Source organism: Phocoena phocoena, chromosome 19 (assembly GCF_963924675.1).
Source record: "Phocoena phocoena chromosome 19, mPhoPho1.1, whole genome shotgun sequence".
NCBI lineage: Eukaryota > Metazoa > Chordata > Mammalia > Artiodactyla > Phocoenidae > Phocoena > Phocoena phocoena.
In genome coordinates this window covers 21,229,589-21,254,855 of record NC_089237.1, presented here as the reverse complement: position 1 = coordinate 21,254,855, position 25,267 = coordinate 21,229,589, and the positions used below count along the sequence as shown (strand labels likewise).

Genomic DNA, 25,267 nt, shown 5'->3' with positions numbered 1-25,267 from the left:
TTTATTTAAGAAATGTAGTTGAATTAAAATTAATCTTTTAATTTTTAGGCCTTAACAAATCTTTCCGTACATTAAGGTAAATATAATTTCCTATGAATGTTTTTCAAAGTTCAAACTTTAATTTTGTGTTTCACTTTTAGGCCTATAATCTACCTGAGAGTGATTTTCTCTGTGTATGTTTTTCTGTGTAGAAAACCAATTTTATATTAAAGAACTTTAAAAAAAGATAAGTGATTTGGGGCCATATTTTATTCCACTCCTCTTTTTTCATCCCCTTCCCTCAAAATTTTTATTATGGAAAATTTCAAACATACTGAAAAGAGAAAACCCATCTGCATGCACTGGGAGATAGGCCAAGATGGCATTATTAATCATTTACCCCATTTATCATTTACTGATCATCTTTGTTGAGTCCAAAACCTGGTGGCCTCTGGCTAGGGAAGGTAGGAAGGAGGATGGCTCTACACTGGCTGAATTAACAGGATTAAAGCACAGGGGAAGGAAAAGTCTGCTTATTGAAGTTCAAAGACCTCGAACTTGCCTCCCTCAAAAGCCAAGGCTGTCTCAATATGGACAAGGAAGCAGGCTTGCTTCCTTGCACCCCTGGAAGCGACTGTGGGACCCCGCTGGCCCCAGATGACCAATCCAGATTAGGCATTTAACTCATGCAGGATGAGCGGATTTCGAGTGAGGCCTCTGATTCCACAGGGCTCCCCAAAGGTGTTTCAGGGCACGGTAGATACCCTGAGATTTAAGTCGAGGTTGCTGATTTGGCTCCACTGCTCGTCTCCACCAAAAGGATAGGGACCAAAGGCACCAGCCTTTGTGCATCTCTTAACCTAGGAGCCTCTGGCACAGATCAGACACTGAAATATACTGAAATGAAGCGAATAAAAGCAGGTAACATGCGAGCGTTTACTATGTGCCACTCTTATCACTTTTAATCTTCACAACTCTAAAGCAGGGACTGTTATCCCCACTTTACCAACAAAGAACTGAGATAGAGGGGTTAACTGGCCAAGGTCACATGCAGTGAGTTTGTTTAACCATTACACCACTCCCTCACTCCTTCCTAGTCCAGGTAAGGGCAATGCTTTGCATAGATAAGGGACTCAGGTTGAATTGTTATTATCAAATTAAGACAAAAGTTTTTTAGAAACTCTGATTTATATTATGTCTTCTGTTTTTCTTAGAAGCAAGTGGAGTGCAGGGTATTAAATAAAGGCTATTGAAAAGGTACTAAATAAAGATTATTAAACAATTAATAAATAAATAAAGGGTACTCACTAAAGGATATTAAAAAAAAATAAAGATGCCAAAAAGAAGCCCCTTCATTCAGCCTCAGGAGCCTTTACAGATCAAGGGTTCAAGGAAGTTAAGAATCACAGCTCCAAGTCAGGCTATTTCCGCAGTAAAATGAAAAGTCTTCACAGCTTATTTCCTTTAATTACATCATAAACCAAAAATTAGAACATACAGGAAACAATAATAGTTACATAACAATTTACTTTATATATTCATATATAAAAAAACATTTTTTTAATTTTTTTTTATTTTTTTAGTCCAAAGATTTTTAAAGCAAAAGGAATCCTCTACTGCCACCTTGGATTTTATTTATTTTAAATAACCCTCCCTCCCTCCCCCCATCCTCAAGCGCCAAAAGTATTGGGTGGAAACGCAGTCGCTTGGACAGCTAATGGAGGCTGGTGTTAAGTCACCACGTAGGGAACTGTGTTGGCCCCAGGGACCGGCTAAGTGTTGGGGCAGGCCTGGTGGAGAAACAAGCAAGCAGCAGCTCCCACACACTGAAGCTCTCACTCCAGAGCAGGCCGAATGGCTGGACAAGGCTTAGGCCAGACAGCAATGTTGGGGATCAGACCGGGCTAGTCAACCATCCTCTGCACTTTACCCCTTCCTCAGGGGAGTGGGGATGGAGGCGGGGCAGTGCAAAGGGCAAAACAGCCTGGTTTGAAGATAAAAATTGCTCCCGAAGCACCATTTACCCATCCATCTCTGTCCCCAAGTAGAGTCTGAAAGGCAGGGGTAGTCCTCACAGTTCTCTGAGCTCTGCACAGGCCCCGTCTCTCAGGTCTGTGCTCTCAGGGTCACTGGAAGGTGGGCAAAGGTGAGGAGAGCAGTTGGGAAATGACCGAGGCAGGTTACTTGGAAACAATTCCTGGGAGGAAAAAGGAGGCCGCCAGAATGGGAGGCATCTGAAGGGTGATCATAAAACAGGAATGGAGAAAGGCAAAATTAAGAAAGCCTTTCTCTCCCTGTAGTAACCCTTCGGACTGGGTAGTCACAGATCCTCAGGGGCCAGCTCTGAGAGCTGCAGCATGATGAGAAAAAAACCCCACAAGCATCTTATGATGAGCCCCATCTCATGGATCTTATATATGTTAGAGGTTAGTGTATAATTTGGGGGTAGCGTGAGGAGGGGAGTAAGAGAAGAAATCTCAGGTTCACCTCTTCCTGTACTTACTAGAAATTAACAGTCATAAGAGAAGCACAGATAAGAAATTATTTTTAAGGGAAGGAAAAAACCGATGTAAACCCAGAAAAGTAGCAGCAAAGGTTTCACTTATTACAGATCTATTATATAGCACTAGGGAAGAAAATCATTCAAGTCTTTAGGGGGAAAAAGTAAAGTAATTAATCAAACCATGCCAGTTAGAGACTCCTTTTCAAGTTAGGATTTTCTAAGACTTTAGGTTCTCATTCGCTAGTGCCATAAAAAAAAGAAAACACAAAATAGAATAATGACTTCAGGGGCTGAGAAGGGTTAGGCTAAGGTAAGAAACACATACATGTATGTGAGCAGCAGTGTAGTACAGATTTGAATGAATAACAACAAGTAGTATAAGAGACAGTGACAAGCTAAAACTTAGTGGGGTAAATCTTTCTTCATCCACTTTAATTAAAAAAAAGAAAAAAAATCACTTCAAAGATTTCCCTGGGTTCTTGGGGATATGGCAGAAGAGAACAGGTATGTGTCTGAACACCTCTCTTCTCTTATCTCTCCCTGGGGTGGGGATTCTCATTTACTGCCTACTTGCTCTTGCCCTGGTGAAAATCATGCCCAGAAGCCGATGGGAAGCACTGGTGGTGTTCAGTGGTGCCAATCGCCATCTGGATGACACTGGTTTGGTGTGTAGAAAGCAGAAGACCTCCTTGCCACTAAGAAGGGCATGGAGTTCATTACATGGAGAGGAAAGTAAACCTACTCACATGTGAGGCAGCTGTTGCTACATATTCAGGACAGATGTTTGTACCCCAGTTCCAGAAATGATTCTCTCCTCTACTTTGAATGTCAACTACCGTTTCCCCACCCCAATTCTTCAAAACAAGACACTGAAAAACACAGAAAATAAACAATGTCAATTGATATAGTTTTGGCTGTTCATGGTTCTTTTTCCTAAAAGGGCAGTGAACTACCCTGGCTGAGGAAGCATTGAGTCTCAACACCTATGAACCAACCTCTCTACTAAGGGGTTACTCAACAAACACAGAAGGCAGAGACGGAGGAAGCGCATTATGGAATTTTCTTAACACACACGTGATTTTGTCCAACAATTTTTTTCTCTGCTGAAAATTAAGGGTAACTCTCTTGGGCTCCAAAGATTCACTCAGACTCAGCTGAGAAGGTCTTACTGACTTTCCAAAGGATCAAAGGCTTCAGAGATGTAGAACTGATGTTCTTAAGAATAAAAATGGGCAAAATAGGTAGACTTGCCTTGGGAGGGCACTGCGGGGGGGGTGTGTGTGTGTGTGTGGTGGGGGCGGTGCTGCAGAAGCCCTTCACGCAGAAAACGCCCTTGCCTCAAATGGTAGTTTCTGGTAGGTAGAAAGTTTGTCCCAAATGAGAGGGCAAGGTTAAAGCAGCACGTTCTTTGCTGGAGAACCAAGATGTTAAGTCTGGGCATCTGGATATAGCAAATATAAGCCAAATTTTATTCCCAAATTACCTGGGTTAATTATACCCTATCGACATGGTTGTATACAGCTCTCTGTATCTTCCAATCTTACAATTAAAATTTATGAGAGAAATAAAGGTGAGGAGAGGCTGAGACTATTAATTCCCCTCACCCTCCTGACACTTTAGCATTCTTTGGTCCAAGATCATTGTAAGCGGGAGCCTCAAGACCTCCAATGAAACATCCTACATGTCTTCTCAAACAAGACTTGACTAATTCACATGGCCTGGATTTGAGGTGGTTAAAAATCCTAGAACTGGTGGGCAGACAGAGAAGGCAATCTTTGTATAAAATGTTCCGGAAGCTCAGAGCATACCACTGAAAGAGTCTGTCAGCCAGGATGCACAACAAGGATAGAAATCTAACCTTAAATCATGTACACAAGGAGGGAAAAAGCAGAACAGTCCAGTTTTCTTTAAACCCTTCCTCTCTCACTAGTGGCAACTGTCATAAGCAATCTGACTTTCAATAAACATTAAATGGACAAGGGTCCACCATGATCAAGTGTTCCTCCCCTCTAAACAATACAGTCACCAAGGATACGCTGCCCACAGGCAGGCAGGAAACCACCTCTTCTTTCCAGGGACACTCTCACACTTCCTAACAACTTCAAACCAAGACAGGTTCCAACTCATACTTTGTTTAGCCCCCCCATGGCATTAGTGGGTTATCAGACCAGTAACAATGCATTTTACAAGGCAATTAGAAGAAATAAAAGAACTTGACTGCTATATAGCATTGTAGCTATACTGAACCATTCAAACAGCTTGGAAAGCCCAAAATAAAGCATCATAAAAATATTTACCAGGTTGCCCTCTAAAATGTGATATAAGGCATATGAAAAATTTCTGACTTATATGTCTGCTAAATCAACTTAATGCATGTGGAAATTTATAAAAACCACTTAATCTGAAATACCTTTACATCCACTAAAGAGCAGAATAGGAGGAGAAAACATTTTTTTACATAAAGCACGATGTGCTTTCACATTCCAAATATTGGAAAAAGGATGAGGGCAGATTCTCTTACTCCTCATATCTAACAGTTTGATTTCAAATCCAGTAAGCAAACATCAAAGATCACCCAGTGAAAAATGGCCTGAGCTACATGACAGTTACTGAATTCAAGGCTGCCCAGGATAGTTTGCCCAGATCAGGACAAGGATCCAAAGAGGAAGCTAAACTGAAGACACGAGAATAAATTAGCAGCATTGCTGGGAGTGAGGTGGAAGCTTTCCAAATAGAGGGCAAGGATGGGTATAGAAAGGACATACGAGAAGTCAATGCAAAAAAAAAAGCTGGAATCATCACCTATTGATGGGGCCAATAAAGATACTGATGATGCTAAAAAATGTAAGGGGAAAAGGCTGCTTAGGAAAGAGATGATCCAGATGCATAATAACTTTGAGGGCACCTTCTTACTTATCCCAAATCTCTTCTCTCTGTTCGCTCTGTATTTTTTTTTTTTTTTTTTTTTATTTTGAAGGCATATTGTGGAGTGGCTCTGGAGTCAGACAAATGGACCAATAAGTTTTTCCTAAAGAAGAGTTTCTCCTACATCAGTAAAGCCTTATTGGATTTTCAAGAGTGTCCCTGAAGATGAGACAGGAAATACTATGTTCAGATGGCAGGGCCCTTCCACCTGACCAAAACTTACCATGTTCTGTGTTCTCGAAGTCCTGGTACATTTCATCAGCTGACATAGGTTTTAGATTGGCATAAAAAATACATGTCCTTCCAAGCTTGGTGGGCCAGAAGTTCGCTTCAGAAAGGAACAAGGTTCCTGCCTGACCACATACATGCCAGTACTGCACACTCCAGGGCCTTTATTCCCTCTCTTGACTCTGTTCTTGGCCCAGACAGGCAGGGCTCGCCTCCACACGGACCTGCACATGGGTACACTCTTTGAGAACAGAAACAGCATTTCTAAGACCTTCATGTACTGGTGAATAGGGTTTTTTAAATAAAGAAGTACCTCAAGAGCTTCAACTATTGGGAAATTCGAATCCACACTCACTAATAAATCAGGATTTTGTTCAGACACTATTTTTTTTTTTTAAACTTGTACGTTAGAGCACCTACACCCTAAATATTCTTCTTTTTAGTTTTATTTGAGTGAGGACCCAGGGATCTGAATATTATCAACCACATCTGGAAGTGTGTGTGCACGTGTGTGTATCTGTATATGTGGGGTATAGCCAGGAGAGTGGGTCTCACTTTAAAAAGTATATTCCTTATATGGTAATCTGAAAAGAGGATAAGGGAAGGGAAATGAAAAACACACATAATCTGAGCTTAAAAGGGCACAATAATAAAATGGGATTTAAAATAAATTAAGTGCTAAATAGTGGTGGATAGTACAGATTCCTAGGACCTTTTCAACTGATTGCTTGTGGAAAAACAAATCACACTTTATTCTTACGTATGCTGGTAGAACCAGCACCTACGAGCATTAAAACAAGCCTGCTAACAGCCTGGATCATGCAGAGGATGACCTAAGATTATAGCGGACTGTACATTAATGCCCTAAAAGACAAAAAGTCACCCTACTAAAAATCACGCAAGGTCTCTAACCTTGATATTTAGAAGTCTACTTCTCGTGCTTCAGAAACTCATTTTATTTCCCTCAGCCTCCATGATTTTTCTTTTTTCTTTTTTTAGTAGGGGGAGCTTCTTCTTTGACTCTGAGTCACAGGCACTAAATTCCCTGCCCTCAGCTCTGGTGACCAGGCTGGGAAGAGACACTGAACCCCCTACTTCCTCCCAATGTTCTCTTTCTGCTGCCCCAATGCCTTCACCTGGCTACTATAGTATTTCATTCACAGAAACTCTGGAGCACAAGAGAGATATGGCTGACAGGTTCTGGTCCTTTGAGGCTCCAACATTAGATATGATACCATCAACACTGACATACAGTTGACCAGCTGTGATAGGGTCATTCTTGAACCCCTGATAGGCTGAAATGGGGGCGGGGGAAAGAGAAACTACCCGGCTCAACTGTACAACTCCTCTAGCAGCATTCCTGCTAAAGCACAACAAACCTCAGAGACACAAATCTTAGATGCCACTGATCACACCTAGATTTCGGTGAATACACAACACATCTGAGCTTGGGTGGCGGCAGCTTTCAGGTTCAGTTTTGGGATTTGCCATTCCACCGTTTCCTAATAATGCATTTCTCTCTCCTCATTAAGTCAGATGGAAGGAAAAATGTGCAGGGGGAATACCGGGCGTATCATGCATATTATCATTTATCACAAGATATAACAGAAACCAAAAGGCAAAGTTTGTTTTCATCAAAATAGTCTTAGCTCAATTTCTTCTCAGAATTTTTCTTGCTTTTGTTATAGTTTCCCTTTAGACTGGCAAAGATTCAGGCAGGGTCCCCTAATGGTAAAATTTAGAATTAAAAAAATATTTATTGATAATGTCTCTTTTAAAAATGTTTGGTAACCCCAACTAATCATCCAAAATGCAAACTGTAAACATAACAACAGCAAAGGAGTAACAAGTGTGAGTAAGCAGACTATGCACAGATGACAGACTGAGCAGGAGTGCAGGAGGGAGCAACAGAGAATGAAAGACAGGTACACAGTGTGCTACAGAAAGTGACAATTTGAGTGAATACGTCATCACTGCTGGACCACAGCGATTTCAATGCAACCATTTAGGAAACCTCTGGGCCAAATACTAAAACACAGGAGGAGGAATGGACAAGCCTTCTTTGTGAGCACGCTCGGCATGTTGGCATGGGAACAAGGAAGCACAGAAGCTCTGCAGTCATCTCACAATGGATGGCTACCATTGATAGGATGCAAAGAAATCTTCTCTCTGGTCCCTGGATACAACATGTATTGTTTTTCTATGCTTTCCTTGACCCTGGAGGACTGCAGCTGCTGTTCCAAAACTGCCAAAGAAACCCCTTAACAAAATAAAGAAACCACAGTAGCGGTAACACTGGGTTTGCTGGAATGCCCCCTTCCGTCTACCTTGCTTCTGCTTCTCTTCTGGGCACATCCAACAGGAATGGTTAAGTTTTACCAATCCACATGATAAAGCCAGCACAAACCCAATCCCCTGGTCACAGAGACAGAGTGGGTGGGGGTGAGAGTGGGTATGCGTATGTATGTGTGGCTCTGGGGATCTGGACGCTGCCCTCACTTTGTAACCTTTGCCCGGAACACTGGGGTCGCTTCCAATGGAGATCCATGGTAACTCTAGAAGTGTCATTAAATACTCAGTTCACCAAGGCTGGCCACCTCCACTGTCATAGGATGATGCAACATCTGCAGAAGCGCTGTCTGCTGCCCCCTACTGATGGGGGTGGAGTGACAGGTGCGAAGTAGGCGTGGACTTTAATATTGGGTAAATGGGTCTGAAACAAGACAGAAACATTACTAAGAGAGAGGGCTTAAACAGAAAGAGCAATGTTGCTTTTCAGAAAAACCACTGAGGGACTGAGTGTACATGAGGGCAGGGCAGAAGCTGAGCACAGACGGGATGTTGAGAGCCCTGGGTTCTACTTTGTACCATCCCATGTTATTCTAAAAGACCAAAAAAGCTCACATAACTTTAGTAACTGCTTCCATAATAATGAAACTGGGGAAAAAATTCATGCTAATCTCTTAACCTGTCCCAAAGGGGTTCCCAGAGCTGGAAGAAATTATATAAGCTTAAAAACTTAATTGTTTCCAAGCCATTATGGACAATGTTTCTTCTGATATTTAAAAAAAACCTCATTATCCTCTTTTAACAACATGCTTCTAATTTTTACTACATAGTTTCTAAATTCCTACTATGTTCAAGGCACTGTGCTAGTTATGTAAAAGGGCTGCAAAGATGGTCAAGATGGAGATCCTGCTTTTAGGGGACTTATAGTCTAGACATGCACATAAATAGCTAAATTAGAGTGTCAAACTGCTAAGTGACTCTTGAGGATTCAGAGGTGGAAGAGACTCCTGACAGCCAGGCAGGTCCAAAAACCCTAGTGTACGTAGGCCATAGAAGACACTCTGGTTGACCTGTGGCTCTCCTCCTCTTTTGGTGTTGAAGAGATATGGGTACAAGGCCTCCCCATTGCAGTTATGTTCTCAGTCCTCTAGGTCTGAAGGGAGAGGCGGAACTGAGGTCAACTGGAACTCAAGATGAAGTGTGCTGCTCCTTTATGCACTCAGATGCCGTAAGGCCAACATGGATATTTTTAAAGGTTGATTGTAAGGGCCAAATTAACACAGTGCCTTTCCCACAACAGGCGTCAGGCAGATGTTCCAATAAATGTCTGTTGAGCTGAATAATCCAACATATAGAGTCATCCAGTCTTTTATAAGCTCCTTGCTGGCAATCTGTCTTTTAGTCATTTGGCTATACATGGGTCTCTCTATTATGAAGGATGGGGCAAAAGGAAAAGGTAAAAAACTACGTGATCCATTTGTTGCCTTAAAAAAATATGAACCGCAGCAAAACACTTTGATATGAAAGGAAATACAAATTAAAATTTTAAATCCCATTTAACTAAATATTTTATGTTACTCCTTTTTTTCCTTTAGAACCAAAATCTTGACATTTGCTTTTCTGACTCTGGGCATGTTATTAGAGAGACTCTGCTGGGAGGAGATCTACTTTTCATCCCTTCAGTGGGTATTTTCCTACCAAATATCTAGAACAACAGGTAAGAACTATATACCCTTAGGTTTGCTCTCTATCTTTTTTTCTCTTTGCTGAATGTCCACATAAATATAAATAATCACAGGAATCTAAATCTAAAAAAAGGAAATGGAGGGAAAAAATAAAGAAAGAAGGAAAGCGTGCTGAGAACACTAGAGCCAGAGGGCGATGCCACCATCTTTACCCTGAGTCTCTTGATTCCAGCCCGTGTGATTTGCTGGCAGTCATAGAGTTCTATCCGTTCAAGGCTGTGACAGCTCTTCAAGTGCTCCAGGGATGCATCTGTAATTAGGGGGCAGTTGTCCAGTTCAATCACCTCCAGCTGGTCATGGGCGCAGGCCCCGTTCCCCAGGTGACGAATTCCATCGTCTGTGATCAGCTCACAGTGAGACAGACTCTGCAGCCAAACAGAGCAAGGAAGGACACTGAAATACTTAATGGCATTCTTCTACCCAGAGGCCTGTGTGCAACCAAAAAGGAGAATTTTCTGGTTTGAGTCTGAAGTATATGGAGCCATCACTGGAGCCATGTGGTGAAATAAAGAACGCATACTGGAGTTGCTTGGGTTCTGCTTTTGACAATCAATGATCAACATTTCTCTGTGTGATTCTAAATATATTTTGTGAATTCCTATAATGACTGTGAAATAGTTGATAAACAAAATATCTCCCCCCACGCTCTCCACACACAAATTATTGATACTTTTCTTCTCTACAGGGACAAGTGGGGCTTAAGCTTTTCCTGTAAAAAATTTTCTGGAATTTGGACTAAATGTTGAATACCTGGTGCAGGGGCATGCCCAAATAGTTAATTAACCTAAGATGACTTTTACAGCTGTAAGATGTGGTCATCTCTTCACTTTACGAGTTTTCCTTAAATCCCTGGTTCCTCCATGCGAAACTCAGAACCCTGGACCGAAACATAGTTTAATGTGCCACAAAACACCAAAATAAGCCTAGGTACAGAACAGTCAACCAGAATGCTTTCCCACAGTGTTACTGGAAGCAGTAGCAGAGAACGACCCCTAGTAAAGCCTTGATTGGTTCTATTTTATAGGAACACTTGGTCCCAATGTGAAGCAAACCGTATTTCAGGCCATCTCATCTCCTGGATCTCTGGAAATTTAAGCACTGTTCAGGCTGGAGTGCAATTCATGTGGGAGCGAGAACTCATACTCTCCATGTCAGTTTTCAAGCTCCAAGCATTGATACAGAAAATGTTGAACTTTTCCAGTTTCTATCTCAGTTTCTCCCTTCACGCAGGTCCTCCCTTGGTCCTCTGTAAGTTGACAATTTGGAGAAATACGTTTTCCCCAAATGGTAGCCAGGCACCAAGATGAAAGTAAGAGCTGGGTTTTGATTAAATCCAATAGATACATAAAACTTCCACAGTGAAACTCACCAATACTTGAAGTCGAGGACAGTGTATAGAAAGTTGGATTAATGTGCTATCTGTTATCTGAAAGAAACATATAAGTTTATTTTAGGTATAATTCCAAAAAACTCATAGGTCATACGTCATTCTTGACTACACTAGTATTTTAGACTGATATCCTGATATCACTCATCAAATAACAGAATTGTAAGGTTGAAATCCCATCAGCTACCAGAACCTGTTCTTCTTTTTTTTTATATAAACTTATTTATTTCATCTATTTTATTTTTGGCTGAATTGGGTCTTCGTTGCTGCATGCGGGCTTTCTCTAGTTGCGGCAAGCAGGGGCTACTCTTCGTTGTGGTGCACAGGCTTCTCATTGCAGTGGCTTCTCTTGTTGCAGAGCACGGGCTCTAGGTGCACGGGCTTCAGTAGTTGTGGCTCGTGGGCTCCATAGCACAGGCTCAGCAGTTGTGGCACATGGGCTTAGCTGCTCCGCAGCATGTGGGATCTTCCCGGACCAGGGCTCGAACCCGTGTCCCCAGCATTGGCAGGCAGATTCTTAACCACTGCGCCACCAGGGAAGCCCCAGAACCTGTTCTTTTTTTTTTTTTTTTTTTTTTTGCGGTACGCGAGCCTCTCACTGCTGTGGCCTCTCCCGTCGCGGAGCACAGGCTCCGGACGCGCAGGCCCAGCTGCACCGCGGCATGTGGGATCCTCCCGGACCGGGGCACGAACCCGTGTCCCCTGCACTGGCAGGCGGACTCCCAACCACTACGCCACCGGGGAAGCCCCAGAACCTGTTCTTTGAGAACCTATCCAGGCTGGGCTTAAACTCATCTAGTCATCTTTGAACAGGTCTGTCGAAAATTGTTTGCTTTTGAAACAAATGAAAATGTGTTCCCTCATAACTTCCACCCACTGGACTTTGACCTCCTTAGGACCATCACAGAAGTGAATCAGAAGACACTGATCCATGAAAAAAATTAATGTAGGAACATCCTCAAATTTTTAGATATCTGGCCCATATTTTTATAAACCATGTCATAACTCAGGATTGATAATTGGCATGTCAGTTATTTTCCCTAAGGGTGGCAGAAAGAGGCTGCTGCTGGGTTAACTACGAACATTCAGTAAGGAAGAACTCCTGAAGGAAGAACAGTATTTTATAGTTATCTTAGGATGGAGAGTAAATCAGCATTTCTTTTCAAATTTCTCTCCAATTCTGAGATTGTTGTTATAATACACATAATTTCACAGGGGCTAAGAAATGGCAGGGGTGGGGGACTGGAGTGGGCAGGCGTGTGCACATCACTCAGAAGGACTAACACTGGAAAGGACACACAGGGCATTTAGGCATGTGCAAGAAACAGATGGATGTGAATAAGTTTTACTTTAATAAGAACCAATAGGGACTAAGTAGTGTCCGGATAACAAGTAATTTAGAAAAATTGGCGTCTATAGTTATTGAAGTATCTTCTCTTCTTTATTTTTACCATTAAAAAAATTCACTGTTCTATCTTCTTTTTAGGAGTCCCTCTTTAAAATTTCTCCCCAGCCAACTAATAAGTTGAAAGCTCTTAAAACTGGTAATAAAAAAAAACTGTTGATAAGAAGCTAAGTCTGCCTGCCTGAAGGGCAGGGTTCCATACAGAGTTGGGTCTCCAGGGTTAATGATGTAAGGGGCGCTGGGTCCAGTTAAGCTAAAAAGGGGCAGTGATTATCTATCAGTGTGCTGGGCCTTTAATTGTTTATTAGCATCATAACCCTGAAGGTCTAAGGAAATATCTTAGTATCTTTATGGTCTAAATGCCTGAGCCATCTTTCTTTCCAATGGCAATCTTATTGATGGCATGTATTTTCCTAGTTCCTTAGCAAAAATACCATGAGCACCTCTGCTGGTATGCCTGGAGGACACCTCAATAAATGGAGAGTCAGCAGTGCTGCAGGCTCCCCACTATACTAGGGTAGGGAATTGAACGTTCTGATGTGCATGTATTGTGTAAGTCTCTACCGTACTATATTTCTGAGTAAAAATCCACAATCTTACCTGAACACACTCTTCCAGGTCCATCTTTTCAAGCTCATGGCAATTCTATAAGATACAAACCCAAACATTACAGTACAAACATTTAAAATTGGGAAAAAATTAAGGTCAGAAAACTAAGAAGTAGTATTAAATAGACTGATGAAATCTTAAGAGCTTCAGTGTTGGTGTCATTCTTATATCACTTCCTGCCTTATTCCATTAATTACACATTTTTTTAAAATTTATTTTTATTTATTTATTTTTGGCTGCATTGGGTCTTCATTGCTGTGTGCGGGCTTTCTCTAGTTATGGCGAGCGGGGGTTGCTCAGCAGTTGTGGCGCAGGGGCTTAGCTGCTCCGCAGCATGTGGGATCTTCCCGGGCCAGGGCTTGAACCCGTGTCCCCCGCATTGGCAGGCAGATTCTTAACCACTGCACCACCAGGGAAGTCCCTAATTACACATTTTTAAAAGGCCTTTATCACCATTGAAATTTCTCAATTATTCCACACTTAAAAGTATCTAACATCTTAAAAGTCCAAGGGAATAAATTTCCTGAACATTGATACTGAACTAATACAGAGATCCTTTCAACCAAAAATAATTTAATGAAAATGATTTCTTTGTAAGCACAGAAGGGGAATCTGTATGTCCTCATCTAGTTATGCCATGGGCTGCCCCCGCCCCCATTAGTATTCCACTGATCTGCCTGAAAGCAAATGCCCTTCCCATGTTCCATTACACTGGTCAAAGATGGTATAATTTTAAATACTATTATTATACAGTGATTTACAAACCACTCCATGTATTAAAATCTTGTGGAGAATACAGAAAATCTCTTAAAACCTCTCCATTTAAATCAGGCTTATATGTTTCTTTCAACATTATTCTCATCCACCGGTTGCATACCAAATAACCAAATAAGCTTCTTTCAAAAGCACTAGGAAATTCCCACTTAGTTTAACATAATCTTATGAAGAGGCGGAAAATCAAGTCTCACGAAGGAATGTCATGGTCTCCAACGCACGTCTGCCTTTCCATAGCAGCTGCCTGTAGCTGCAGCCCAAGGACACTCAGGAACACCAGCCACAGAGACGTCCCCCCACATCCTACACCCTCAATTCTGCTGCCATTCCACATTTCCCTCATTGCTCATTCTTCTGAAATAAAACAAACCCTGAACAAAACCTACAGAACCTGAAGAAAACACTTACCCTGGCCAGAGTGGTAAAGCCTACATCTGTTAGTTGAGAACACCTTGCCACTTCTAATATTCTGTTAAAAAAACAAAGTGAAAGTCAACCCATTGGTCCCTGAAAACTGGGTTTATTAAAACAGCAAGAATTTAAGAAAACAACCTCTTATTCCCTAAGGACTATATAACACGGAGTTACATTCACAGCTAAGCAAGTCTGTATACAGATCTTGCTATTCATTTTCATGGAGTCATCATAAAGTGGTCCTGTAAATACCACATTTTAGGGTGATGCAATCAGAAGAATATAATAGAAGCTTGTAGTTAATGCCAAAATGCATGAGAAACGCATTTAAAAGCCTTCTTGATGGCATACTGCTTACCCCCAGAGGGCAGCCTGCTCCTAGAAAACAAAGGAGATGGAGATAAATACTCTGTCTCAGTTAATCTGTTGCTAAAGTAAATTATTCTCTTTCCCTATCTTACATGTAGGCTCACTAAGATTTAAATAGCTTTTCAAAATACTATGAAGGGACTGGTTAATCATAGGCCTGTCCCAAATATGAAAGTCCATACTTATGAAAAAATACCCTTAAGCTTCCTGCCTCCTCCCACAGGCTCCCAGGGAGGCCCAGTGGAGAGGGCAGCTGAGCCCCTCCCTATCAGGAACTGCTGAACACCACCCTAAATATCAACCACAGGGCTGGGGAATCAAAAATAGTAGCTCTTCTTTGTGAAAAGTCTGGTGGTGTCTGCACGACAGTACCAAAGAACACTGTATGTTTGCTTACAAATTACTAGAGAAGTTGAAAAAAAACATAAAGCTAAAGTATAAGGAATCATTACCAACTGACAATCAATTAAAATACTGTATCTAATGGGAAAGTATGATCTGACTGAACCCAACTTTTAAGTATCACATTTGAGAGCCTTTCTTTTCTAACAATAAAATAAACCATGAAGGAGAAGGGAGCTGAACATCCCTGTCTTTAAAACAGAAAAAGGTAATACGTAATGTTTTTTAGAGAGAAGACTGGCTACCTCCTCAGCTCCTGGCGAGTATTCTACTCTAGGCTTCCGAGATTACGAAGGCCCATGGCCAGGTGATTACAAAAAAGTTTTAAGAAAGTTCTTATTGGTTTACAATGATTCTTATGTGTAAGACAAGTGGTTTCATAGGTTCTGGAGATAGACTGCCTGAGATGGAACACTTGCTCCTGCACTTACTAACTGTGAGACCTTGAACAGGTTACTTGACCTGTGCTTCGGTTTTCTCACCTATAATACAGAGATAATAACAGTGCTTGTATGGTGTTATGATGATTAAATGAATTAATATTTGTAAATAATTTAAAACAGTGGCTGACATGTTTACTATATAGTAAGTACAATATAAATTTTGTTTTAAAGAACAAAAAAGGTATACGGGGATTATCCCTATTTATTACAAATAGTGTGCTGTGTGCTCTTACAAAATCAATATGGGCTTGATAGCATGTGCATGCTAACACCGCATTCTTAGTGAACAGTCAGCCAATCCTGTATTAGGTAGAGAAGAGGAGCCACAGAGAAATAAAGCTTGCTTTAAAAGACCATCAGCACAAAGGAAGAGCTGTTTTTTCTCTTTAAATACTCCCTGCTATGTACCTAGCATCATTACTACAATATAAATGATCACAGGGTGGGCTTCTAAAAACTTTCTTCAGAAAGGAATTATATGAAAGCATTAATAAGAGAAAATGCCTTTATTTCTTTTCTCAAGTAATGTGATAAAATGTTGATATTTTTCTAGTATGGATAGCCAAGAAGCAGAAAATGAGGACTATTACCCCCTGGTTCAGGCCAATTACGTGTAATCAAATGAGGTACAAAGCAAGTAGGCGCGCATCTGAAAGGGTAGTAGTGGCCTTGTAGTGTCTACCTTAAAAAATTCAAGGTTCCAAGGAATAAATATGAGTGAAGGAGGCCACTGCTCCTTTCCCCTGATTTTTTGAGATAACCGAGAAATGTTTACCTAAGCCGTGGGCAGTTCTGACCTAAAGCGTTCAGGATGGCATCTGTGATGTTGGAGCAGCCAGAGGCACAGAGGGACTGTAACTTATGGCACCCTCTGCATATAGTAATGAGACCTTCATCTGTGATTTGCTAAAAAAAAAAACAAGGGGGAAAAGCCCATAGTTATTAGTAACTTGGCAGAAGATAAAGACAGAAAAAAGTTTCCTCTGTGAAACAAGCGCCAAAAAGAAATAAAAGCAGATTTGATATTAACCATGTAGCAGACCTAAAAGAAAATGAATACACTTTGTTTCTTCCTTCCAGTTCCTTTTGATTTAGTTTTCAAGAGAATCTGTGCTCATTTCTGGTGCAAAGGGAAGAAGCTATAACAGGGTTCTTTTAACCTAATGGGACTGACAAGACTGGGAACAGATGGGGTGCATCATGGTGTAGGTTCAATTAAATGATTTTAAAACCTAGAAAACAGATAAAAACAGCAGTATTTTAATAGTACAAATGCATTTACAAGTTCAAAATTGATACTGATATTAAGGTACTTTAAAAAAATGAAACAACCTGTGGATCATAGCTGTAATCTCATATCAACCATAAATCCATTTATTTCTAAATTTTAGTTTTATAATATAAAGACTATCCTACCTGGAAACAACCTAAATGTCCATTGACAGACGAATGGATAAAGAAGATGTGGCACATATATACAATGGAATATTACTCAGCCATAAAAAGGAACAAAATTGAGTTATTTGTAGTGAGGTGGATGGACCTAGAGTCTGTCATACAGAGTGAAGTAAGTCAGAAAGAGAAAAATAAATACTGTATGCTAATGCATATATATGGAATCTAGAAAATTGGTACTGATGAGCCTAGTGGTAGGGCAGGAATAAAGATGCAGATGTCGAGAATGGACTTGAGGACACAGTGGGGGAAGGGGAGGCTGGGACATAGTGAGAGAGTGGTACTGACATATATACACTACCAAACGTAAAATAGGTAGCTAGTGGGAAGCTGCTGCATAGCACAGGGAGATCAGCTCAGTGCTTTATGACCACCTAGAGGGGTGGGATAGGGAGGGTGGGAGGGAGGCTCAAGAGGGAGGGTATATGGGGATATATGTATGCATATAGCTGATTCACTCTGTGTAGAGCAGAAACTAACACAACATTGTAAAGCAATTATACTCCAATAAAGATGTATAAAAAAAAGACTATCCTAATTTAATGGAGATAGTTGTATCCAACTCAAATATAATTTTGTATGTTTTAAATTATTATTTTATATTATTTTAAAATGAAAAAACACGAGAGATGTTACATTAAACAAAAGATGTCATATATAAAAATCTTAACATGTTGGATATGATCAGCATTTTAATTTGTCCTGATAGATTTGCTAATTTTGTGTAAGCCTCAGAATAAAGCTCTCCTGTCATTTCTGTTTAATCAAACAGTATTCTTAGGTTACAAGGACAACTGAAAAAGAAATCAAACTTTAAATATTCACTACCTAAATCAGTATGTTCTCAGTATTATAGAACTGAAACAACATACAGATGAAAAATGGATGCTAAGGCAGATACAAGATCTGTCATGAGAATAAATCGATGAGGCATATACACATGTAGAAGTACCTTAAAAAAGTGCCACACAGGGGCTTCCCTGGTGGCGCAGTGGTTGAGAGTCTGCCTGCCGATGCAGGGGACACGGGTTCACGCCCCGGTCCGGGAAGATCCCACATGCCGCGGAGCGACTGGGCCCGTGAGCCATGGCTGCCGAGCCTGCGTGTCTGGAGCCTGTGCTCCGCAACGGGAGAGGCCGCAACAGTGAGAGGCCCGCGTACCGCCAAAAAAAAAAAAGTGCCACACAAATGTGACTATTACTAAACAAGGATAACTGAAAGAAATGTAAATAAAGAGAGAAGCAGCAATCCATAAACGTGCATATTTAGCAGGCCAATGGAGTTTGCGTCACACATTATTAACAAAATACTGGGAGGGCTGTGCTGCCTCTTCTTTCTTAATGTTTTGAAGTCTATAAGGGATTACTGAGGAAGAAAGTCATATTACCAATACTTTAAATTGTTAAAAGAGCAAAATCTACTAAACTTTTGTGTTTTCAAATTAGTCAAGAAAAAGAGACTACATTAAGTGTGTACTTTGGTCCCTTCAATAGTTCTGGGCAGAAACTTCAAGAAGTGTCATGAATGCTGAGAATCATTTCATCACATTGTACAGAATGACAGAAGGAATGACTCATGCCCTATGATCTGGGTGAAGGTAAACAGTAAAATAAACATATGACAGAGCTGGTTCTTTTTTTTTTTTTTTTTTTTTTAGAGCTGGTTCTTTAGGCTTACTGATTGGTTTCTGTCTGCTGGAAGGGTAAAGGAAGTGAAACTAAAACGGCAAACGGTAGGTATGGTGGTATACACGTATTTATATGTATGTATGTGTGTACGTACGTAACATATACACACACACACATATACAGAGTGCACATGTGTATATTTATGTATGTATATAAATAAAATCTGAAGATGTGCAAGAACAGTTTTTTCCTGTCACTGTAAGATGACGGTTTCGTGTTTACAATAGCTGTGTAAGATCTTTCTTTCAGGCCAAATATTTGTTTCATAAATGAAAGTAGGCAAATTCTGGTAGTTAGCAACTATGGAAATCAAAATATCATTCCTTTAACTCAGTCTCTAGGAGCCTCTGAAACAGATCGCTATCAGTACCATCCCTTAAGGGCTGGGAGGGCAGGGTGCTTAAATTGCACAAAACGTGGCCCTATATGTGTCACCTTTAAACTAAACAACCACTATGCTCTAAAGTTTCAGGTGACCAAACAAGGAGAGAGTATTATACACAGAAGGCTTAGCAAAAACAAAGAAAACCCTCACCAACTTTTTTCATTGCTATGAGAGGCTCTCACTCCAAGGCAACACATATATGCAATTTTCAAGGCAAGAGGCAAAAGCTAAAGGTGTATTGTCAATGTTCTAGGATCCTGAATAGTTTCAGCAAATTCTCTGAACAAAATTCAGGGGGTTTGGGATAGACACAAAAAAGTTGATAGTCTAAACAAGCCAAATGTGAACTACAAATACTACTTGAAAATAATTTAAAGGGTACATTTTGCTTGTCATCTGCTTATATCAATGATTCCCAATAGTCATTACTCCCTGATAAATGTTAGTCAGTGTGACTGCAATTAATTTACCAAAAATATTTAAAATGCCATAGCCTGTGAAAAATTTACTTCTAAAAAGTAGAGTTTTCGTAAGTAGAAGAGAAAGGGGTGCAGCTACAGTTTACCTTATTTGGAATTCTGTATAAGCTACCCTCTATCTCATCTACATCAAAGCCCCTAGGGGCGAGTACTGTTGAGCATTTAAAAAGTCATCTATGATTACTGCATCCCCAGGGTTGAAGCAGACAAACTACTGGTCTTTATGACTGAAACTCTTACAATAATATTATTGAAATGAATTACTAATACAGAAGAGTTGTGGGAAGGACTGCTTACTAAGCAAGTCTGCAAGTTCAAAGTCACCAGTTCAGGACAGTGTGCACCTATGTACTTGAGAGCTTCATCTTCTAGCTAGAAAGATTAAAAAGAGAGAAGAAATTATTACTGACATTGTTTAAAATATTTAAATCTTAAAGATTTGAGTGTACACATTCATCAACACATTCTAAATATAGCCAACCAACTTTCAAAGGAACAAATGAACCAGAAACAATGAACTATGATCATATAAACGTGTAATTCAAATGATTAGTACATCTATCAGTATCTGTTATCAGTTCTGACCACGTCAAATTCACAGTATCACCAAATCAAGGGAAAGGTAAAATAAACATTGCCTAAGGTTTACGGATTTTTCTTCCGATAAATTAAAGATGCCTTGCAGCATTTTGCTGAGGGATTTTGAAACTAAAATAACTTTCACATTGCTACACTCCCTGTAAAGTTTCTTAACAACAAACTTTCGGGAACAGGAGCTGAGAAAGAAATCTGTAGTTTATCTGCTGCTAGAAGATCAGTGCTATGCGTACAGTGTGGAGAACAGATCGCAAGTAATTGACTATAATGACACATCCCAATCAATATTTTTCAGGATTCCATAAATAACCAGGAGCTCAAGTTGTTGTTTTAAGGTGGTCGTACTTTCAAAGCTCTGTTTCAAACCGTGGAAATCCTCCCTTCATGGTGAAAGAGTGAGGGCATTTTTTAATAGAATACAAGGCATGGTTTTAGCAACCATTAATAAAATAAGGTAATAAGAGCCTAGCCCTACTTTGTCAGTCACTTCTAAACCCACTCTTGATCATTTCCTTCCAGGTGTTGTCACCATGTCAACTCCTTTTTTTTCCCACTGTAAAACACTGAGATATTAAAATTTTTAATGACAAAATATGTTGGATTTGTGATGTGACTGGCAGGAAATAAGCATCAATACTATAAAATGTAGCTTGCTGTATACTTGGCACATTTAAGAAAGGCTCTTCGTAGTTAAACTAGTGGAAACTGCCAAGACTGTCTTCCTTGCCTATCCAGTTCAAGGTCTCAGGCAGTGACAACACGACAAGTTGTCTTTTCAGATTAAATTACATGAAACCCTTCTTGCCTGTGGCACCTGTTCCGTATTATGATTTTGTCTTCCCATCTTGCCTCCCCTCAAAAATTTATCTTTGGTCAGGCAGGTGTTAATTCTTCTATTTTTTCACTCTAGGGAAAACCCTTTAATTTTTGGTAAGCATGGGTCTTTGGTCAGTAATACACAACTACTACGTATCTCTCAAGCCAACATCTTGGGCTGCCCACCAAGTTCATGGTGCCTCTATCATTCACAAGTAAGACAGGGAGTATTACCTGTGTGCAGCCTTTTAAGAATAAGGCTTTAAGACCTCCACAGCCTCTCACTAGTGCTTGGATACCATCCTTGGTTACTTGGTCACACCAGGAAATGTTTAATTGCTCCAACAGTGGACATCCCTCACTTAGGATAAAACAAAATGAAACAAACATATGACTAAATCCAATTCCAAAGGCACCAAAGTCTCATTTTATTGGCCATCTAGTTGGGGACATATTTACTTAATGTAGATTTAGAATACAGGCAATTCTGTAACAAAAGGGGCACTTATCAACGCTTGTGGTGTTCATGTGGGACTACATCACTAGGAGGGCTAGCTCAAATCCACCTTAACTAATAAGCTCAGGCACAATGCTGTTTTTCAGATACATTAGATTTTTATGGAGGTTTATACTTTTCAAAGTATATTCTTTTTGCACTTATCACAAATTTAACCGTCTCTATATAGGAAATGGAAATTAAGCGACTGGTTCAAGTTAACAGAGTAATTAATGAAGAGTCAGATTCAAACTCAAATTCTCTATCAAATAATTCAAGTACTTATCAAAGTAATAATGAGGCCATTTAAACTTTTATTTAAAAAATTACAAAGGATCTGTAAATTCTCTCTCTTGGGAAGTATCTAGGGTACAGTTTCCACAGGCTGAATTTAGGATATATTGTATTATTAGATCTCTGCCTTCTATCAAACACTAGCTTCATCTTTGATTTCACATTTAAACTATGGAAGAATCCCAAGCTCTGTGGCATTCTTTGGAAAATACTGCTTTAATTGTTTTATAAAATAAAGCCAGGGGATCTTAGTTCAAGTTTATTCTTCAACATTAATAGCGTGACTTCAGGCAAGTCACTTCGGGAAGCCTGACGGAACCTCTCTTAAACCAAGATTAGCAGTAGCCCTTCTATGTTCTCCCCAAACTAATGCACTCATTTCTACCATAGCACTTATCCCGCTGTAATATGACAACACATTTAGTTTTTTTTTCTTCCACGAGACTCTGAGCAACTTAAGGGCAGCAACAATATCTATTCAGTTACCTCCCATGGCTGAACCACAGTACCCGGCATTCAAAAATGTTTTAGATTTTCTTATCTGTAAAGTGTCTGTCCTATCTACCTCACAAGATTTCAAAATAAATGAGACCATTTATGTGAATTACTTATGAACTATAAACACTGTTATACTATCTTATTTATTATCCTACACCAGCCTTAGATACATGTGTTCAGTGCTCATAAGGAAGGTATAGAAGGAGACACATTTTCAGATTACTCACACTCTACTTAACTAAATTTACATTTCGTCTTTTAATGGCTTAATTCTTACTATTCATAAATGTAACTAATACATGGCACCACGACTTTTATAAAAGGCTGATAAAAAAGTAAAAGTACAAAGACATTGGGCATTTCACCCTCCTTTTAAGATATACCTTTTTGTAATGCACTTTTAAAAAATACAGTAACATTAAAACAATGAAAACTTACTGAGCACGTACTATATATACAGAATCCTGCTAAGCACTTCATTCATGTACAAACTGTACTATTCTGTTCAGAAATCCTAGTTACCTCTATCATTTCACCTGAATGTGTCCTGTAATTTGGGCAAGTAGTAAAACAAAGGATCTATTTTGAACTACAGTACGTATCTATAAAACATAGTTTCCTTCAATTCCAACTTTATTTTAGTTAATAAAAAAATAAGTATCTGTTCTGATTATTGGACATTCTTGTTGTAAGAAATTTACCTCAGAGCTTTTAGAGACATGTTTGTTATTGATGTACAGGAAGCCAAGTCAAGGTGCCTGAGTTTGGAACAGAACTTGCTAAGGCTAGTACATGTACTGAAAAATGGAAAAAGGAGAAAATAATGAATAAACAAATAAGAACACATCCTACTAAGGATATTAGTATGATATACCAATATCATACACAATTCTCAATAAACAAATAAGAACACATCCTTGGAATATCATACATGACTCTCACATGTTACAAGAACTGTAAAATTTCCATACCCCAAATAAAAGTAGTTATAAATCCAGGGACCTTTCATGCTGAGGAAGAGGCAGGTTTACAAAGGATAAAAAAAGCTGTGCTGTTTATGAGAATGTGCATGAGGGGAAGATGGCGCCTGATTCACATTTGGAAATGTTAGTAGCTACTGACAGCAAACTACATTTGTGCTGATAAGAGATCTACATGCATTTTGTAAATTCAGGAACACCAGAAAGCTAGCTAGTACCTGCCAGCAAGTGGTGAAACATGAAGCCCAAAACCTCTGTCTCTGGTCTTTCACTTAAATCTCTTTCTGCTCAGATAACCTTCTGCATGGCAGTAATGAAAAAATAGGATTTTTGCAAGGTATACAGAGGATGGACCAGTGTTGGGCTGAAATAAACTAAGTTATGTAAATTACTGCCTGCTTTCCTTTATGAATTCCTTAAAGGCTCTTTTCCCACAGTGGTCAAGTTCCTCATTTAAACTTTTTTTTAATTACAGACAATCTCAAATATACTCAAGAATGAATAACAGAGAATGCACACGTACCATCATTAAGCTTTGACATTTATCAATGTTCTACTATTGCTATTTCATCTATTTTTCTCCTTTGTTTGTTTCAGTATTTTAGAGTGAATCCCAGACATATTATTTTACCTGTAAATATTTCAGGACATATTTCTAAATAAGGATTTTAATTCCTTAATGTCTGACACCCAGTCTGTGTTCAAGTTTCCTCAATTGCCTCATAAATGCCTTGTCAAATTGCCTCTTGTGGTTTTATTTTGCAATTTTGTAATGAACACTCTTTCTTGTGTTTGTTAACCATTCATCTCTTTCCTTGGTGAAATGTCTAAGTGCTCAGGCTTTTTTTTTTTTTTTTTAATTTATTTATTTTTTTGGCCATGTAGCACGGCATGCAGAAAGAACCTTAATTCCCCAACCAGGGATTGAACCCATGCTCCCTGCAGTGGAAGCATGGAGTCTTGACTACTGGACCGCCAGGGAAGTCCCAGGCCTATTTTTAATTGGATTGCCTTGTTATCGATTGTAAGAATTCTCTATATATTCTTGATACACATCTTCTTTAATTTCTCTCAGTAATGTTTTATGGTTTTCAGAGTCGAAATCTGGCATTCCTTTTGGATTTATGTTACCTGCCAAAAGAGACAGTCTTACTTCCTTCCTATTGGTATGCTCTTTTTTTGTAAACTTATTGCATTGGCTAGAATCCCCAGCAGAATGTTGAATAGAAACTCACTTTGCTCCTGACTTTAAGGTAAGGCATTCAGTCTCTCACCATTAAGTACATTGTTAGCAGTAGGATTTTCATGGAAGCTTTTGATCAGATTAAGGAAACTCCTTTCTATTCCTAGTTTGATTTTTTTTTTTTTTCTTGGCTGCGCCTGGAGGCTTACAGGATCTTACTTCCCCAACCAGGGACTGAACCCCGGGCCCTGTCAGTGAAACTGCTGAGTCCTAACCACTGCACCTCCAGGGAATTCCCTGTTTAAAATTTTGATCACGAATGAATGTTGCATTTTGTCATGTGCTTTTACTGTATCTAATGATGTATTAGTTAGCTACTGTTGCACAGCAAATTACCTCAGGAATGAGCAGCTTAAAACAATAATTATTTATTATCTCATGGTTTTCATGGATCAGAAACAGAGGCACAGGCAGCTTAGCAGGGCGACTCTGACGCCACGTCTCTCACAAGGCTACCATCAAGGTACTACTGGCCACAGCTGCAATCATCTCAAAGGTAACTAGGTACAGATTCCCTTCCAAGCTCATTTAGGCGGATGTTGGCAGACCTTAGACGATCTAATTCCAAGCTTACTCATTTGGTTTTTGATCTATTCAGGTTCTTGCTGGCTGCTGGCCAGAGACCTCAGTTTCTTGCCACATGGACCTCTCCACAGAGCTACTCACAACAGGGCAGCTTGCTTCCCCAGAGCTGGAGAAGAAAGTAGAGCAAGACAGAAGTCAAAGTCTTTTTGTAACCTAATCTCCAAAGAGATATCCAATCTCTTTTGCAGTATTCTATTGTTAGAAATGAGTCACTAGGTCCAGTCCACGCTCAAGGGGAAAAGATTACACAAAGGTGCAAATATGAGGAGGCAGGGATTA

The 25,267-nt window shown here is 39.8% G+C and overlaps 1 protein-coding gene across 2 annotated transcripts in view; it reads right to left on the bottom strand.

Moving 5' to 3' along the window:
• Positions 1-6,636: 6,636 nt before the first annotated feature.
• The window catches only part of FBXL20 (F-box and leucine rich repeat protein 20), a 111,755-nt gene continuing 93,124 nt past the window's right edge, over positions 6,637-25,267 (bottom strand). The window contains exons 7-15 of one of the 2 annotated variants that reach the window (XM_065897811.1): positions 22,882-22,977; positions 21,127-21,253; positions 19,777-19,851; positions 16,248-16,378; positions 14,253-14,313; positions 13,062-13,106; positions 11,039-11,095; positions 9,822-10,034; positions 6,637-8,348 (exon numbers count right to left, since the gene is read on the bottom strand). In XM_065897811.1, coding sequence (XP_065753883.1) covers positions 8,241-8,348; positions 9,822-10,034; positions 11,039-11,095; positions 13,062-13,106; positions 14,253-14,313; positions 16,248-16,378; positions 19,777-19,851; positions 21,127-21,253; positions 22,882-22,977 — 913 coding nt within the window. In that variant the 3' untranslated portion in view covers positions 6,637-8,240. The remainder of the gene's footprint in view (positions 8,349-9,821; positions 10,035-11,038; positions 11,096-13,061; positions 13,107-14,252; positions 14,314-16,247; positions 16,379-19,776; positions 19,852-21,126; positions 21,254-22,881; positions 22,978-25,267) is intronic. The other variant, XM_065897812.1, reaches the window with a different exon arrangement.